Source organism: Podarcis cretensis, assembly GCF_951804945.1.
Source record: "Podarcis cretensis genome assembly, chromosome: 3".
Taxonomy (NCBI): domain Eukaryota; kingdom Metazoa; phylum Chordata; class Lepidosauria; order Squamata; family Lacertidae; genus Podarcis; species Podarcis cretensis.
Window position 1 is genome coordinate 62897355 of NC_137172.1, and position 19314 is coordinate 62916668.

At 40.7% G+C, this 19314-nt stretch overlaps 1 protein-coding gene across 1 annotated transcript in view; it reads right to left on the bottom strand.

Annotated features, from left to right (window-relative positions):
* HECA (hdc homolog, cell cycle regulator) overlaps positions 1–19314 on the bottom strand; it is a 31382-nt gene that overhangs the window by 9324 nt on the left and 2744 nt on the right. Inside the window, exon 2 of the mRNA XM_079970967.1 lies at positions 1434–2474. Within this exon, the coding sequence (XP_079827093.1) occupies positions 1434–2474 (1041 nt within the window). The remainder of the gene's footprint in view (positions 1–1433; positions 2475–19314) is intronic.

The following is a 19314-nucleotide window of genomic DNA, read 5'->3' on the forward strand; positions in this document are numbered from 1 at the left end:
TTCCAAGCTGCTATTGTTGCTGCTGCTGCTGCTGCTGCTGCTATTATTATTATTATTATTATTATTATTAAGCTGCCATGAACATCTGCCAAGTTAGGTTAGTATGAATTAATGAAATAAAGGTCTTACACAGATGTCCTGGTTGGGCAGAACAGAAAATCATATAAGCCCTTAGAGAAGAGAAGTATTCAGGAAACGCAAAAAGTATCCCACTGACCAAAAAGTATGCCATTTCTCCATACCACAAAGTCACTGCTTTAACTCAGTTCCAGGAAATAAAAGAAAAGCTCAGACCACAAGAAATGAATCAATCTGTACATGGGCTGGGTGTGTAAATATAGAGAAGATTCAAATGTGAAAGCAGGAAGGTGGTGCAATGTCTATACAATTCTACCCAATTCAGTATACCCAGGTTACTCAAACCCTATCTTCCTTCTGGAGGCTGCCAGTGTGCCCCACCACTCTGGCCACTCCAGACTGGTCCAATTCACAAACTATTTTGCAATCCTCTAAACCAGGATTGGAAGCATGCTGCAAGAGTAATCCTTGTGAGCAGATTTCATGACATATGAAGTGGGTGAACTATGGTTAACACGCAACTTCAAACTATGATCTGAAGTAGTTTTCAAACTCTGGTTTGAACACTGCCCAATGTAGATACAGGAAACCAGAGTCACAATGAACTAAAAACCACAACCTCTACCTTCCTCCTCTCTATAAACATGTAGTTGGAATATTCTCTGAACATTCATATATCCATCATGGCATACAACTTCATTCTCCTTCTCCTGTCCCTAACCATGTCATTTTTCACTTCTTTTGCAGGGACATTCCACCCCACCCCCAGCAACTCTTCTACCCATATCACTTCATCCCTGGCAGAGATCCACATGTTTGTAAGAGTAAATAAAAGTCTGTAATTGAGGGCTGAGGCCTAACAGTAGGCAGAGAAAGAGCAAAGCAACCCATATTCCTTTCACATATTAGCCCGACTCAGGTGTTAAGAGAAATCGGAGAATATGGCACATGAAAAGGCCACTGTCACAACACTAGATCCACTTTCTTTCCACCCCTGTAATCCCTGTTGTCCTCAACTGTATGAAGCAGAGGAGCCTCTCAAGGAGACAACCCATGTGATGTTGAATCTTGGAGCCCCTCTCTGTAACAAGGACTTTCACAAGTAGAAGCAGCTTGCCCACTTCAGACTTCTAACTAGCATGGACTGACGGAGATAGAGGTGGATCTAACATCTTCATCCCTGTGTTCCCACTCCTGTGTTAATATTCCTCCATTTCTATTACACCTGAACAAGTATAGAACTTCTCTGCAGTTAAACACAGTTCCATGGTAAGGTATATTTCTGCCAGAAAACGCAGCACAGTAAATGAGATATAAATTTCAAAGTTTTCGTTAAGAAATGAAGCAACCCATACCTTGAAGGTGACAGGGAACATCATATTCAATTTCATCATGTCTTGATGGGCTAAGAAACAAGGTTCCATCCACCAAAGGAAACTGTTCAAATACTGGCAATGCCCTGTGGCATAATGCACAGTTGACAACATTTCGGTGACTGGCACTGAGCGCTGCAAGAATGAATTTCCGTAGATCTTCTCCTTGACCAACCTGGGCATCATCTTCCATCCGAACATGGAAAGTGTTCAATTTATGCCGGGGGATGTGAGCAAGAAGTTCTGATAGGTCAAGCCTCCTCAAAAACTGGACAGGGGCATCAAAATGTCCCGACCTGTGTGCTTGTAGCCCAGATGCCCCATAATCGAAGTGAGCATTCCGGAACATGCCGCTATTGGCCATGTTCTTCCTGTGAGGTTCTAGATGAATGGCGTTCTTCAGAAATTCTCCTAAGTATCGTGAAGAGCGAGGCCCACTGAAATGTGTGGGGGCAAGGACAGAGTAGCCGGCGGGAGGGGACTGGCCTGGAGAACCACAGGGAGAACGGACTGGGTAGCTACTGCTAGCAGTGCCTTTCTCTTGAGAGTTCTGCCGATCCATCGAATGCCGCCGCTGGATATCGTGGTTTAAACCTTTCTGCGGTTTGTTGGCAGGTCTGCACTTCTTAACATCTTCCGAGGACTCCGAGGTTGACCTCCCAGTGCTCTTTTCGGACACAGACTTCTTCTTCTTCTCGTCTTGCATCCGTTTTACTTGGTACCAATCGGTGTCTTTCTTTAAGTGGCCTTGTCCACACCGGCAAGAGCAAAAACGAAAGGCGAGATCATATCCCTTCTTGGTCCACATGTTTTGTCGACACTGCTTCTCATTCCAACTCCTTGCTCTCCCTATGCAATTGAACTGGGCCAGAATGCTGCTCTCCCATTCATAAAAACACTGAAGATGCATCCAAGTGCTGTAGGGACAATGTTCATTGTTGCATACCACTTTCTGGTAGTCGTCTTTTTCGAGGTCAACAGGCCGTCCAAAGCTACATATCAGTGGGGTAGCACAAGCAGCTTCTGCAGGACAAAGAACAGATAAATGTATCAATTGTATTGTATGCAATCAGTATCTGCCATTGTTATTCAAAGGGTTCAAGAACAAGTTATCCTGAGACAATCCAGGGCTTCTGGTACAGAAATGAAGCTGCATGGAGGACTTCCGGTCGGCGCCAGCGCTTAATGGCGGCTCTCTCCCCGAGCTCCGGAGAGAGGGCTGCTTCACGAGTTCGGGTCTGACCGCTACGGCGAAGAAACGAGGAGGACCTTTTGAAAGGAGTGTTAGAATCAACGTCTGAAACAGATCTTGGAAACTTGACTTTTGGACTCAAGTCACCAACGGAAGAAGATCAGCCGCAGGGAGCGGCTGGAGGTAACTAAACAATAATGTCTCTGCAATTTCTAACTTGGAACTGTAATGGACTGAACCTTCCCAGAAAAAGGCGTGAGGTATTTCATATTTTGAAAAGAGAACAATTGGATTTGATATGCTTACAAGAAACCCACGCGACAAGGGTACACAGAAGATTGCTTATAAACAAAAGATTAGGACAGGAATTTATTTCGTCGGATAAAGTTAAGAAAAGAGGAGTGGTGATTTATGCAAAGGAGAAATTGGCCCCAAAATTGATCTTTAAAGATGAACATGGAAGAATTTTAGCAATTGAGATACAAATCCAAGGAGAAAATTTTTTGACAGTTGGCATTTATGCTCCAAACGAAGGGAAGGCAGAATTCTACAAGAAATTGCATGAGACATTAATGGACTATCTGGATTACAAGGTGATCTTGTTAGGAGATATGAACGGCGTTGTCTCTACCAACATGGATAAAGCACAAAGACAGGTGGTTTCTAAAGATGGGAGACTACCTAAGACCTTCTTTGAAATGACTGAAAATATGGACTTGATTGATATCTGGAGAACAAGAAACCCCCTTGAGAGAGAGGGAACATTCTTTTCAGAGGCACAGATGACATGGACAAGAATAGATCAAATATGGACTACTAGTGGAATGGCTCCAAGGATAAAAGTGGAAATCTGCCCAAAAACATGCTCCAACCATAACACAGTGAAGATGGAAATGAAACTGACAACAGCTGGTTCCTTCAGATGGAGAATGAATGACACCCTATTTAAAGATGTTGAGATTTACAAAAAGGCCCAAAAAACTTTGAAGGACTATTTTGAGATGAATCTGAGGACAGAGGTTGAGAAAAGAGTGATTTGGGACGCAAGCAAGGCTGTGATGCGAGGTTTCCTTATACAACAGAATTCTTTAAAGAGAAAGAAACAAAATGAGAAGAAAGATAAGATTTTGGAAAAAATAAAAGAAGGAGAAAAGAAATTGAGGTCTAAACCAAAGTCTCATGAGATTCTGAGAGAAATCAAGTTTTATCAGATGCAATATATGGAATTGATGAATCAGGAGATAGAATGGAAAATTAGCAAATGAGACAGAAGTCATTTGAATCAGCGGACAAATGTGGGAAACTTCTAGCATGGCAATTGAAGAAGAGACAGAAATTAAATACAGTCACAAGTTTGGAGGTGGATGGAAAGAACATTTTTAAACCAAATGAGATCAGCAATTGTTTTCAGAGTTATTTCAGAAGATTATATGCACAAGGGCCAGAAAATGAAGGAGATATAGAAGATTTTCTTAAGAAATATGGATTACAAAAAATTTCGCAACAAAGTATGTTGATCTTAAACGAGAAAATAACCGATAAAGAAATAGAGGGTGCCATTCAAAATATGCAACTAGGGAAATCTCCAGGGCCAGATGGACTAACCTCCAGATACTATAAAACATTGAAGGAATGGCTAATACAGCCGCTTAAGGGGGTTTGTAACGAAATATTAGAGGGGAAAAAGGGCACCTGAATCGTGGAAAGAAGCTTTTATTACACTTATACCAAAGACTGAAACTGAAAAAAATCAGATTAAGAACTACCGCCCTATATCATTACTTAATGTGGATTACAAAATATTTGCTGATATTTTGGCAAAAAGATTGAAGAGGGTTTTAGTGGAGGAGATTCACAAAGACCAGGCAGGCTTTCTCCCAGGAAGACATTTATCAGAGAATGTAAGGAATATAATTGACATTATGGAGCTGTTAACTGTAAATATTAATACAAAAGCAGTGTTGATTTTTGTGGATGCGGAGAAAGCCTTTGACAATATTTCTTGGAACTTTATGAAAAAGAATCTCCATGGGATGGGGGTAGGCCAAAGGTTTGAAAATGGTATAGGTGCAATATATTCTGAACAAAAGGCAAAGTTAATTGTAAACAATGTGGTTACTGATGAACTTTCTATAGAAAAAGGGACACGGCAAGGGTGCCCAATATCCCCATTACTTTTTATATCAGTCCTGGAGGTTCTGTTGAATATGATTAGGGGGGACCAGCTGGTAAAAGGAGTTCAGGTCGGAGCCAGACAGTACAAATTGAAGGCATTTGCAGATGACTTAGTATTGACTTTACAAGAGCCGGACACTAGTACAAAAAGAGTTTTAGAGTTGATCCAAATCTTTGGTCAGGTGGCAGGATTTAAGCTGAATAAACAAAAAACTAAAGTTTTGGAAAAGAATTTAACAAATGTTGAAAGAGAGAAATTTCAAAATGAAACTGGGCTAATGGTGGCAAAGAAAGTAAAATATTTGGGGATTAACATGACATCTAAAAATATGAATTTATTTAAAGATAATTATGATAAATGTTGGACAGAGGTTAAGAAAGATCTAGAGATATGGTCGAATTTGAAGCTTTCCTTGTTAGGCCGAATTGCAGTGATCAAAATGAATGTATTGCCTAGAATGTTATTTTTGTTTCAGACATTACAAATTGTGGATAAACTAGATTGCTTCAAGAAGTGGCAGAAAGATATATCTAAATTTGTCTGGCAGGGCAAAAAGCCCAGAATAAAATTTAAGATACTTACTGATGCAAAAGAAAGAGGGGGGTTTGCCCTGCCGGACCTAAGATTGTATTATGAATCAGCAGCTTTTTGCTGGCTGAAAGATTGGCTACTTCTTGAGAATGCAGACATTCTGGATTTGGAAGGATTTGATAATAGGTTTGGTTGGCATGCATATTTATGGTACGACAAGGTTAAAATTCATAAGGGATTCAAAAACCATATTGTTAGGAAAGCATTATATAATGTTTGGATTCGATATAAGGATTTGCTGGAAAATAAAACCCCTAGGTGGTTATCACCTATGGAAGCCAAGGAGGTGAAGAAACTCAACATGGAATCTAAATGGCCAAAATATTTTAGAACAAGAAAGTGGTAAATTTAAACTACAGAGCTATGAGAAAATAAAGTCTAAAGTACGAGACTGGCTCCATTATTATCAAATAATGGAGACTTTTAAACAAGACAGGAAAATTGGATTCCAGGTGGAGAAATCGAAACTAGAAACAGAATTGTTAGAACCCAATACTAAGAATTTATCAAGAATGTATAACCTGTTGCTGAAGTGGAATACAATAGATGAAACTGTTAAGCCAGCTATGATTAAATGAGCACAGGACATAGGCCATGACATTATGTTTGCTGACTGGGAACAGTTATGGACCACCGGTACTAAATTTACGGCATGTAATGCCTTAAAAGAAAATATTATGAAAATGATTTATAGGTGGTACATGACCCCAGTCAAGCTTGCGAAGATTTATCACCTGCCCAATAATAAATGTTGGAAATGTAATGAAGCTGAAGGTACCTTCTTTCACCTTTGGTGGACCTGCCCAAGGATTAAGGCCTTCTGGGAAATGATTTATAATGAAATTAAGAAGGTACTTAAATGTACTTTTCACAAGAAACCGGAGGCATTTCTCCTGGGCATGGTCGGCCAATTGGTGTTAAGGAGGGATAAGACTTTTTTTATGTACGCCACTACAGCAGCAAGGATCCTTTTAGCAAAGTATTGGAAGACACAAGAACTACCCACACTGGAAGAATGGCAGACGAAAGTGATTGACTTTATGGGACTGGCAGAAATGACCGGCAGAATCCGCGACCAAGAGAAAGAGACAGTGGAGGAAGATTGGAAGAAGTTTAAAGTATACCTTAAGAACTGTTGTAAAATAGAGGAGTGATAAAATGTCAAGGGGAAGGAAGATGCAGAATTGCAGCTAAAACTGTTTGATGATTCAAGGTAAAATTGAGAATGACAATGAGCTTAAACTTAATTGGCAAAAAGGGTTGTTGAAAAACTGTAAAATAAGGATGCAAAAAGGGTGAGGTATGGGGAAGTCCGAGAAAGGAGGCTTATGAAAATGAGGTTAAGAAATGATATCTTTGTATGTGTTTGTATTTGTTGATGTTTGTGTGTTGTTGTTGTTTTGTGTTAAAAATTGGAAAATTAATAAAAATTATTATTAAAAAAAAAAAACAGAAATGAAGCTGCATGAACACGCTGGTACTATTCTACAAACTGAGGAATGTGTAATGGAGGGATCCATATCGTTTCAAGGAAGGGAGATATCAAGCCACTTAACATATTTTTCCGTGTATCAGACAATGCTTTTTGCTTAAAAAAAAAAGAAGGCAAAAATTGGGTGTCGTCTTAGACACAGATAGTGAATGCAGAGAGGGGGGTGTGATTAATGGCTGCAGCAAGCAGGCGATCAGCAGCAGCAATTGGGTGAGTGATTGGTGGATGCGGCAAGACCTGCTGGCGATTGGCTTTGGCTGTGGCAATTGGGCAGGCGATTGGCAGCTATGGCAAAGGTGGGCAAACAATTGGCAGCTGCAGCTAGGTGTACGATCGGCAGTGGCTGTGGCAAGCATTCAACAGTGGGGGGCAGGCGGGTGAGCAATTGGCGGAAGTGACCCCCCCCCGAAAAGCTAAACAACTTAATTTCTTAATTTTGGGTTTAAAAAAATAGGGGTCATCTTATACATGGGGGCATCTTATACATGGAAAAATACAGTATGTTTTGCTGTCAACAGTGACTAAGTGAAAATTCCTCCAGAAGACACCAGGAATGTCTTGTTTAAGATACCAGGTTCAACAATTATTTATTTTACTTAGGGTGTTTATACAACCCACTCCATAACAAAATTCTCAATGTGACTCACAACGTTAAGTAACATTATCAATTGCAACACCATGTTCATTGAATTAGTAACAAAATAATTTAACAAGTTCTATGTTGCATTGCTGCCTAAACATAATGCATCCTTTATAAAAGGACCCACAGCTCATTATTTCCAGATCGGCCTTCATCCTAAATGTTTTTATTTTAGAGCCCAAAATTAATCAGAAACAAAATTAAACTCTGATTGCTATCTTCTCCAAACTGTGCATGTCATAAAGAACTTATTCAATCAAGCCATATGGGTTAAATCCACCTTTTAAAAAATTGTGCCTACGACTAAGCAAAGACAAGCCTAAGAGGGAGAAGATGTTTTCAAGCTCTACAATACTAAAAGCTTGTGCATTCCAATGTCTGAATTTCCCATGGCCTTTAATACACTTGATGAACTTCAACCAGCTGTTCTAATAAAACACAGATTTCCAACAGTAAAAGTCTTTGCAATTTCACTTTCAGAAATTAGACCTCCTGGTGTGAAGAAAATTGTACCTTAGGAAGACTAAGAGGTATGAGGAAATAATTTGAGTTAAATATCTTGCATAAAAACATAAGGTGGCTAGCTAAGGTTCTACCAATTCTTCCAGACTGAGACCATAAAATCCATTAGCACCCAAGTAAAAGAAGTGCTCAGAGAGGAAACACCCCTTTTTATACAGTTCTTGAAACTAGTGAACCATTGCAAAGTTGGCAATTAAAGAAATCCAAATCAATTAGTTTTGCATAGGTGCCCCAGAAGATATATTCTTTCCTATGCGAGATAAAAAGAGGAAATGCCTCTTCTAAGATTATCCCTACAACTTGCAATTTTAGAAGCATTTGTATACAAAAAAGGGGTTTTTTAATTTTAAAAAACCAGCATTTCCTGATTAGTTACATACTATAAGTTAAATTAAATGGCTCAAACTTTCAAGTCATTTAAAGCGATCCATTTGATATAATTAATTAATTAATCTCAGACCTACTAGGAAGGCACAGCAGATCATATACAGTGGTACCTCGGGTTACATACTCTTCAGGTTACATACGCTTCAGGTTACAGACTCCACTAACCCAGAAATATTACCTCGGGTTAAGAACTTTGCTTCAGGATAAGAACAGAAATCGTGCTCCGGCGGCATGGCAGCAGGAGGCCACATTAGCTAAAGTGGTGCTTCAGGTTAAGAACAGTTTCAGGTTAAGAACGGACCTCCAGAACGAGGTACCACTGTATTATTTTGTAAACTTTTTACAAATGCATTTCTATACATGTTACATTTAGTTCCATGGAACTCCCAGGTTGAGTACGTATACTATTCAATAAAGACTAGTCACACCCACTTTTGCACCATGGGCCTCGGCACACTGACCATGGGTTAATGCGGAACGCATCCCAGAAAAGGTTAGCTACCCCTAATGGACTACTAACATGAGTTTACCAAACTGCAGGAGGCAGGAGTGCCTGGCGTACTTTGGTCCATGGGGTCACAAAGAGTCAGACAAGACTAAACAACTAAACAACAACAACAACAAACCCCTAATGGATCAGACTGCCATGTTCTGAACCCCATAAGCTGTCCTCATCTCAACTTGAAACAAAAGCAAGTAACTACATTTGCTCACATTCATTCTTTACTCACATTCCTTTTTGCCTCTCCTGTTCCTCTTCTCTCACAGTTTGTTTTCTATGCATCTGTGACTGAGAGATACGTACGTGTAATTTGTGATAGAGAGTCGGGAGAGATTTGTGGTGTTTATGTTGGATGGAAACAGAGCAAGTTAAAGAATACAGTGGTACCTCAGGTTAAGAACTTAATTCGTTCTGGAGGTCCGTTCTTAACTCGAAACTCTTCTTAACCTGAGGTACCACTTTAGCTTATGCGGCCTCCCACTACTACCGCGCTGCTGCTGCGCGATTTCTGTTCTCATCCTGAAGCAAAGTTCTTAACCCGAGGTACTATTTCTGGGTTAGCGGAGTCTGTAACCTGAAGCACCTGTAAGGTACCACTGTACATCTATTTAGGACAATATATATACTGGGGAGAGAAAATCAAACTGAAGAATAAAGCAGGGGGGAGGAGGAAATAATAATGGGCCACCTTTGGAAAACTCAGCTTCATAATGAAAAATGAAAATGTCTCCTCAGATCTGAAAGCTATGCACACATTCATTACGTGTATATTACCCCTAGTGTGTTATGGAGCAGAGAACTGGACCACGACACAAAGAAACATGAAAAGGTTAAGAGCAATGAAACATGCCCTGGAATGAGCAATGTTAAAAGGTAAAGTAAGGGTACCCCTGCCCGTACGGGCCAGTCTTGCCAGACTCTGGGGTTGTGCGCCCATCTCACTCAAGAGGCCAGGGGCCAGCGCTGTCCGGAGACACTTCCGGGTCACGTGGCCAGCGTGACGAAGCTGCTCTGGCAAGCCAGAGCTGCACACGGAAACGCCATTTACCTTCCCGCTAGAAAGCGGTCCCTATTTATCTACTTGCACCCGAGGGTGCTTTTGAACTGCTAGGTTGGCAGGCGCTGGGACCGAGCAGCGGGAGCGCACCCCGCCGCGGGGATTTGAACCGCCGACCTTTCGATCGGCAAGCCCTAGGCGCTGAGGCTTTTACCCACAGCGCCACCCGCGTCCCTTGGCAATGTTAGGCACATCATTAAAATAAAGAAAAACTAATAATTGGACCCAACAAATATAAAAAGTTACAGAGCAAGTGGGAAAGACTGCAAAGTTGAAACGGTCACATGCAGGGCATGCAACAAGAGAAAGCTCAGGTTGATGGAGCAAAAGCAGTGCTGGTGTGGAAACCCTACAATATTAACAGACCATGGGGATGGAAATATATGTGATAGATGGACTACTAAAACTAACAGCAGGGTTTGTGTGGATGCAGCAAGCAAACAACAGAGAACACTGGAAACAACTTGAAGAGGTGTATACCCAAATATACAGGTGAGATGCTGTAGAAGATGTTTGATGGAGGGAAGTATATATGTTTTCTGTGTGCATGTGAAACAAAGGGGTGTAGTCTAATGCAGTCAGATGTAGTTGGGCAGAGAGGGAGTGTGTTTGTTTGAGAGAGAGAGGAAGAGGAGGTTTATGTGCATGGGCGGTGCGTGTGAGAGAGGAAGACATGTACCTGAGGAAATAGAGACATATTTGTGTGGTTGTGTGTATCTGAAATTGCTTGGTGTGAGAGACAGACATATACACAGAGAGAGGCATGTGTGACTGCATGTGCATGCAAGAGTGTGGGATATGGCTGCCTCGTACATTTTCCCTGGTGGAGGGAAGGCTGCTTTTGCTATTCGACAACAGCATCATTGTGTGTGCAAAATCAGTATCCTTTCATCTCCACATTCGGGACCAGCAGGACACAGCTGACTTCCCATGGAGTCCCTATGAAGTAGGGCTGGGGGAGCAGTGATTGTACTGTAATCTCACTAATTTATTCCTATGCCACCCCCACCCCACCCCACGGTTTTAATAAAATATTGTCTATAAGGTGTTGAACACTGTTATTTTATTATGTGTATTTTTTAAAAAATTATTTTATTTTTAATCGTTCATAACAAATTCAGTAGAAAAGGGAAGAAGGGGCTCGGAAGAGGGATGGAAGAAGCGTTTTAAATTTTATCAAGATACGAGTAGTCCTAAGGTACAAAATACATGCAACATCAAAATTACATATGCAGATTTTTGTTGAAAAAATGTATTTCAAAAAGAAGCCACATTAGCAACTGGCCACTCCAGAATCTGTTAAAACCACTGAAAACTGCCTAGCATGCAAATAAACATAAGCCATGAACTATGAAATCTGATTAAAACATGAAGCCAAATAAGTTTAAAATGCTTACTAGTGTAGAACTCCAAGCTGCCAGATTCATGTTTAAATCAGGACCTCAGTCACTATGCACTATGCACTATGAACTAGGAGTTCACCTCCTAGGTAAACAATTTTAGCCTGCCTAGGACCACTGTTCTTCAGTGATATTTTAAAAGGTCAGCACCAAACCCAAGTACATGTGCTGTTCAGAAAAAATCAACACCGAGGCAAAAAAAAGGGTAAAGGTAAATGATCCCTGGATGGTTAAGTCAAATGTGACTATGGGGTTGCGGCACTCAACTCACTTTCAGGCTGAGGAAACCGGCATTTGTCTGCAGACAGCTTTCTGGGTCATGTGGCCAGCATGACTAAACCGCTTCTGGCACAATGGGACACCATGACGGAAACCAGAGTGCACAGAAACACCGTTTACCTTCCCACCGCAGCGGTACCTATTTATCTACTTGCACTGGTGTGCTTTCGAACTGCTAGATTGGCAGGAGCTGGGACAGAGCAATGGGAGCTCACCCCATCGCAGGGATTTGAACCACCGACCTTCTGATAGGTAAGCCCAAGAGACTCAGTGGTTTACCTTTACCTCACCACCATCACATTCTAAATTGTATAGACCACTAGAGGGGTCTATAATCCCCATTTATCATACCTGGTGGCAAAGGGACTATGACATAATCTGCCTGTAAGAAGGGAAACAGATTCAGATAAGTCATGTTTCTTGCATCTATGCATATTATTAACACTCAGTATGAGGATACACTTCCTTCTAGTGTGTGGAATGGTGGGAGACTCTGTTCAAGACTATGTTTTGGACATTAACCACTGGGAACACAATAAGGTCATAGTTTCTTTACACATAGCCCTGACATCTGATCTACTTAAAACTGCCAAGTACTGGGGTGGAATGGGGCCAGAAAACTACACAGAGATGTGTTCTTACAAAATTATGAAGAAAGCCTAATATGTATCTGTAGCATCCTGTAAGAAAGGTGAATAGAGATTGATTTTACATGTCAACTATGCAGTAGCAATACAAGAGGCTAGATGATGATGTAAGTCAAGCAATCTTCTTACAAGAGTTATTCTGAAAGGATTTGTAGATGATATGAAGTGATATTCAACAGAAAAAATAGCTTTAGATTGGCATATATGTTGGAAGCAATTTTCTAACATGGAATTCAGAAAACATGCAGCTCTCTGAAGACAAGAAAGCAGTGAGCTCTGGAATTTAACATTACACTATTCTTGTCTTGAACTCCTACTTCCCAAATCTATCTCAGAACTTCCAAAATAGGTGACCTGAAGATTGAAGTAAATATTCTAAGAATTCTCTTTACCACCTTTGTTCATAAAAAACCAAGTCTTACACAAAGCAACACTCCACATACCTGAATGATCAGATATAGCTTGCAAAAAGGTAGCAGTTGCCCATCTAGCGTAAGGGGAGGGAGATTATTAGACAGTATAAAAAGTGTGTGTGTTCGAGTGTGCAGGTAAGAACATTGCTGTTTTCACTTCACTTGGTACCTTTAATGTTAGATATTTTAAACTGTTGTCATCTGCCCTTTGTGGTGTTAGGTTTATACTGTATGACTCAATAAATTAGACTTAGTCGAAACTGCCATCTTCCCAAAGAATGCTGCTGTTCCCAAACCACAGCAGCTGCCTGATCAGATTCTTGCTTATCTCTTACCACCAGCTACTGCTTCTAAAGTAGTTTGTAATCGTTCAAATATAAGTAATAGAATTGTGCCCAAATGTCTTGCTAAAACTTTAATCAGAATGTTAAAAAAGCACACCACATTTGGGCAGTTTTTTCAGGAATTGTGTCAAAAGGACAGCAGAAATATTAGTTCTGTGATCCATGATTGTGACCTGAATAGGAAGCCTTGCCTCTCTGTAAATGGACTTGATCTGCTCTTAGTGCAGTAAGCAGCCAAGTCTGAATGGATGCACAGGATTGTAGCATCATCACATCCAGTGATCTGATTAGGTGGGATCACATGAGGAGAGTGAAAGGGGGGTAGCTACTGAGGCAGCAAAAGGCTGATAAACTGCAAATACCGACCCAGTCATGGAGGCTAAAGGTAAAAATGATAGATTTTCAGGGTCTCCCAAATCACTACTTTTGAGATTAGAAATGAGAAATATTCAGCTCAGCTTTTATAACCACAACAGCAATTACATCTTTGTACAACAGCTATGAGGTGAAATATAGTACGTACACGAGCTCTTAAAAGAGACATAGTAAAAGGAGCAGATAAGTACAGGCCTAATTAGGTAACACATACCGTACATTACAACTTGCAACAGTGGAGCTTTTAGTAACTATAAAGTGACAAGCAAGTTTTTAAATGTTGCATTAGCCAAATCCCCTTCAATCAGATCACTCAAAAAACTCAAAACAGGTTAGTGCTTGCACAGGAGCTCTAAAAGCAATCAAGCTTCTATAGAAAGAAGGATGAATGCAAATGTATTCCATTTACAACAGTAAAAAGAAAACAGTTCTAAATGGGGTATATTCAGGTTAAACCAAGTACTGCTGTCAATGACAAGTATTTGGTTCACCCACGTGCCTCTCTCATTTTTCAGGTAGAAATCAAACCCTCTCTTTTCCAGGCCAGGGTTAGGGAACCTTTTTGATTCTGAAAGTCAGATTCTATTGTCGCCATCAATCCAAGAGAAGGAGGCCAGTGATGGGTGGGGTCCAAAAGTTGGTTGAGACCAAAGTTTGCCACACAGATGAACCATAGGCAGACACTCGCACATCTGCACACACCCTCACACACACCCCATCAGCAAAATCTCCAAATGGGCAATGCAGTTGAGGAGGGTTAATCTATTATTATTATTATTACATTTATATCCAGCCTTTCCTCCAAAGAGCTCAAGATATACACTTTCCCCCTTTACATTTTATCAACAAAAAAGTCCCACTGCCAAGAATGGAACAGATCCCAATTTCCAGCTTTTGATTTGAACCAAGCACTTCTTAGATGCCCACACAAGCTTTGCTACCAGCGCTGCTTTATCTCTGATCTTCAACTCAGATCCACATTAACTTTCTGCTGCCCTCTCCTCTAAGATAGTGACCCAATGATAGCTGTATCTTGAGCAGGAAATGGCTCCAAGTCTTTCCACCTTGCAAACAGGCAAGCATGTGCACTTATACACACGCACCCATAATTAACCCATATTGCTTCTTAGCATCCCAGCCAGAGCATGAACTGCAACAGGGAATTTTGGTGCATCCTTAGCACGTTCCTTACTGCCCATATATTGAGAGAGAAGGATTAAAAGCTGCATGAGCTGCTTCTCTCTAAGTGACAAGGTACAGTGGATGGATTCAACAAGCCGGCATATACTCAACTCAAACACCACCTCAGCTTGAACCTTCTCGTGTATGAACAAGCAAACCATGATTTAGAATTGCTCTGTGCTTTCATTTTCTGCTGCTGGCTCACCACTCAACTTTGAAAGTTCATTTCCATCCCCATAGTACAACAGCCTCTGGAGGCAATTCTGGGAAGTACTGTATAATGAATACAACATTTTTTCAGTCACTTACAGGAACGGAACAAAAGGTACTGTTTCATACATCAGCCCACGTATGGCCCAATGTCTAAGCAATCACGGCCAACCCTCCATGGCTGCCCAGCTGTTAATCATATGACATCATATGACATCAGGGGGCTCCAATCCCAAGCAAACCAAAGCAGCTTGCATTCAGCACCCAATTTAACAGCACCAAAGGCAAACCACGCTTGCTAAGGAACAATCAAGAGTGAGAGCCCCACACTTGCAGAGGGACAATCAGGAGCCTTCACTCCGAATTGAAGCAGCAATAGGCAACCTTTCGTCTGTTGATGGCTGCCTTTCTTCAGGAGTAGTATGTTGGGGACCACATGCTGCGGGCAGGACGAAAGCCAGCAGTGGGTGAACCAGAACCAAAAGTGAATCAGGTCACCCCATCTCTTTCTACTCCTTAAAGCCCAGCAGGCTGCTGAGGAAGCAACCAGGAGATCTGATTTGAGTGCTTGTAGAAGACTTTTGAAATTGGGTCAAAGGCTGCATGTTTTCCACCCTTGCTCAAAAGCAGAGAAACAGTAACAATAATTAAGTCAGAGAACTGTAAGATAGCACTGAATGGCATTTCAGGACAACCTTGAATGCAGCCTATATAAGGCAAACCTTGCAGGTCTGGGGTTGTTTTGTTGACTAGCTGAACAAACAAACCGTACTTGTCAGGGATTTGTAACATTTTGCAATGCTGATTAATATCAGCTAAAAATGGCAGCTTCTGTACAACTATGAAGAAATAAAGCAAGTCTCTGCTAGCATTCATTCCAAATTGGTCTAAGACATTGGTCCAAGACACTGGTAGAGCCCTCTCATGTGCCTATACCACCCCTGAAAAACATCAAAACCTCAATTCATGTGGAAATTAAGGTGGCATGCTACCTTTATACATACAGAAGCTTATAAAGTGATGTGGGGTGTTTTCAAACACCCAGTACCTGAATACTGAGCTGGTAGAAAGCCTTGAGAAGACAGTATTACGTGCTAAAAGTTGTGTGTTTGAATTGGCTCTCAGCCAGTAGAATAGGTGTAAGAAGAAATCGTAATTTCATAACAAAAGGAGTCCAACTACTCTACAATTTCACGTTTCTTTTAGTAGGGGCTACTTAAGGGCTTTTTAAAAAAAGGCAAGGGCTGCAACTGAGTGATGGAGCATCTGCTTTGCAGGCAGAAGATCCCAGATTCAGTTCTCGGCCTCTCCAGGTAGGGCTTGGAAAGATCCCTGTCCAAAATTCTAGACAGCCACTGCCAGTTAATGAAGAGAACACTGAAGCTTGATGGATCACTGGTCTGACTTAGTATAAGGCAGTTGCGTATATACCTAGGTATGATATATATGGCAGGACATGGGCTATGTGACCCTCTAGATAAGGATTCCTCAACCTTAGCCCTCCAGATGTTTTTGGCCTACAACTCCCATGATCCCTAGCTAGCAGGACCAGTGGTCAGGGATGATGGGAATTGTAGCCTCAACACATCTGGAAGACCGAGGCTGAGGAAGCCTGCTCTAGATATAGTCAGACACCAACTCCCATCAACCCCAGCCAGCATAACCAGTGAGCAAGGGTATGGAAGTTGTAGTCCAGGAACATCTGGACTTCCTCATCCCTCACATATGGACAATCCATAAAGTCATTATTTTTTAAAAAAGAAATCTACCCAACATGTATATTTTAAAAGGAGATTCAACTCCAGTCAAGAGGGTTTTAGCAAAAGAAGTTGACAACACAATATACTTCTACAGCAGCCATGAACATTTCATGAAGATCTAAAAGCTTAAGACAACAGCAGTGACAGGTTATAGAAAACGGGTTGTGCAGAGGTATGAGATGCTGGTTGCATTTGTATGTAACAATGAACCAGAGGTGACTATCTTTTTTTGGCTCGAGGGCCATACTGAGGATTGTCAACACTCCAAGTGTGATATGCCAGCCGTGGCCATGGCCAAAGCAGCCCAAACACTCAATCACGCTTGTTCATACATATACACACATACACACACAGTCATTCATGTACACACACATGTGCATGCACGTCCTCATGACACACACAAACACTAAGGCAGGCAGGCAGGCAACACTGTTGTTCCTCCCCATTAGTTTAACCTCTCCTCCCAGCTTACTGTTGCATTAGGAAGAAAGCCCTCCATTTACTCTTTCTTCTTCTTTTCCCTCTGGTGCAACATCATTGCAAGATATTACAGCTCAGTAAACAGAAAAGAGAGCCAATTTTTGGAGGGGTAGCAGGTCACTGGCCAGATATTATCCATGGGCTTGCCACCCCTGTGAAAAACCAAGAATCTTGGCTTTTAAAACCCTTACTGGACTTGAGTTGCAGGCTAATGCATGCAGCACAATTGCTCCCACTTCCCTTCTTTTGAATGAGTGGGTAAACAAACCAGGAAGGGTATAATTTAGTGTTACATCCAAACCTGGGATCCAAGTTTGTTTCTCCCTAACAAGCTGGAGGGGGGGGGGACCAGCCTTGCCCCAAGGTTTGTTGTTGGCTTACAAATCTTGGGTTGTTAATGTAAAACAAACCATGATTCTTTTTCCTGAAAGAGGAAAGTGGGAGCATAGACTGCATATTAAGTATGGTTTATTAAGCCAAGGTTCTTGATTTATCATTATGTACAAACATGTACCTTCCCTTTTATAACTTAACAAGTTAATGGCTCATAAAACAGGGACCAAAGCTCATTGCAAACCTATTCTAAACAGCAATCTTTTGTTAAGTGTAATACAGTATAGTACACATTACAATTAAGCCTGCTGTAGTGTATAGTAACTTTGGCTCTGTTTGTTGCTGAGAAGACCACTAAGGCAAATGCAGGGCTAGTTCACACAGTATGCTCACCACTTGATGGTGGTAAACAATCGTTATAATGTGCACGTGTGAATGACCGATCAGTGATCACACACAACAGGTAGAACTTCCATATAATCCAAGACACCATGATTTCTCTTTTAAATAGCATCAGTGAACACATTCATTTGTGAGTTACCAAGTGTTCTGTACTCCACTGATATGCATGTCTGGATTCCCCCATAGTCTCATTAATCTTAGCAGATCTGAATACCCACAAGTGCTTTAACAATGCAAAAAATATTCAAGGTGAGTGAACATGATGTAGCGAGGAATACAATGCCAGGCAGAGGTTAACAGTTTCTTTGACCTCAGGACTCAGCTTAAAATATATCAGGGCCTGAAGGGTTCCAGAAAATTCGCATTCACCTGCTTCTAATCTTCCATCAGATACTTATTTTCATACTGCACTGTACACTTAACTCTGAAATTCTTACCTGCAAATTTGTTGTTTTTTTTTATAATATTTATTAAATTTTAGTTTAACAATAAAATACATAGATAATAACACAATCTTTTCCAATATCCACATTTCATACTCATCTTTGGACTTCCTCACAACCCTTGTTCCTGCTTTCTAAACTCATAAATTTTACCAGCAAATTATTAACTTGGTTTAATTCATATAGTATAATTTTCCAATATTAATATCTCAAATTTTGGGGTTTAACATACTCTTATTGAAACTTAATCATAAAATGTTACTTATCCAAAATTTATCTTTTCGTCTTCCAATTAAATTTAAATTTATATTCTTTATAACTAGTTTGTTGAAGCCATGTTTTTGCTAATCTTACATCTTTCTTAACATTCATACAATTTGCAATATTTTTGTAGATAGTCCTTAAATTTCTTCCAGTCTTCCTCCACCTCTTACCTGCAAATTTGAGCCAGTTGTTGAAAAACTTAATAGGAGATTTTTCTACACCATGATAGGAGAAATCTGCACACATGTTTTTATTTACTTTTTATACGAGTCCAAACCACAATCTATTTTTTAAAACACTGTAACTTTAGGAAATGCTTTCTGATTCATGGTGTGTGGGTGGGTGGGTGGGTGGGTGGGTGTGTTTCTGTTTGTTCTTTCTTGAAACTTTCTGTGCCATTTAAACATTTCAAATTTATCTAAGCCACTACAACAGACAGCAAGCCTTGTAGAATCTGAACACTGGAATTGTCAGGAACCCAGTAGCATACAGCAAGCATCACACCAGTGTTTTGATGACTACCAGGGAGCCTCTGGGCCATGTCCCAATATAATTTTGCTACAAAAACTGTAAGAAAAGAAATCAGAAAAGAAATCCTATTAACATGAGAGCTAATACTATTGTAGGATATAGATGCTTCATAACAAACTAAGTACTGTTTGAAAAACAAATGGATTTGTGCACCAAGTAGTGCAATAGACAGGGGGTGGAAGATGGGGGAAAGGACCACAGTACCCCCCTAATTTTTAGAAGCTTCAATAGTGTACAAGTT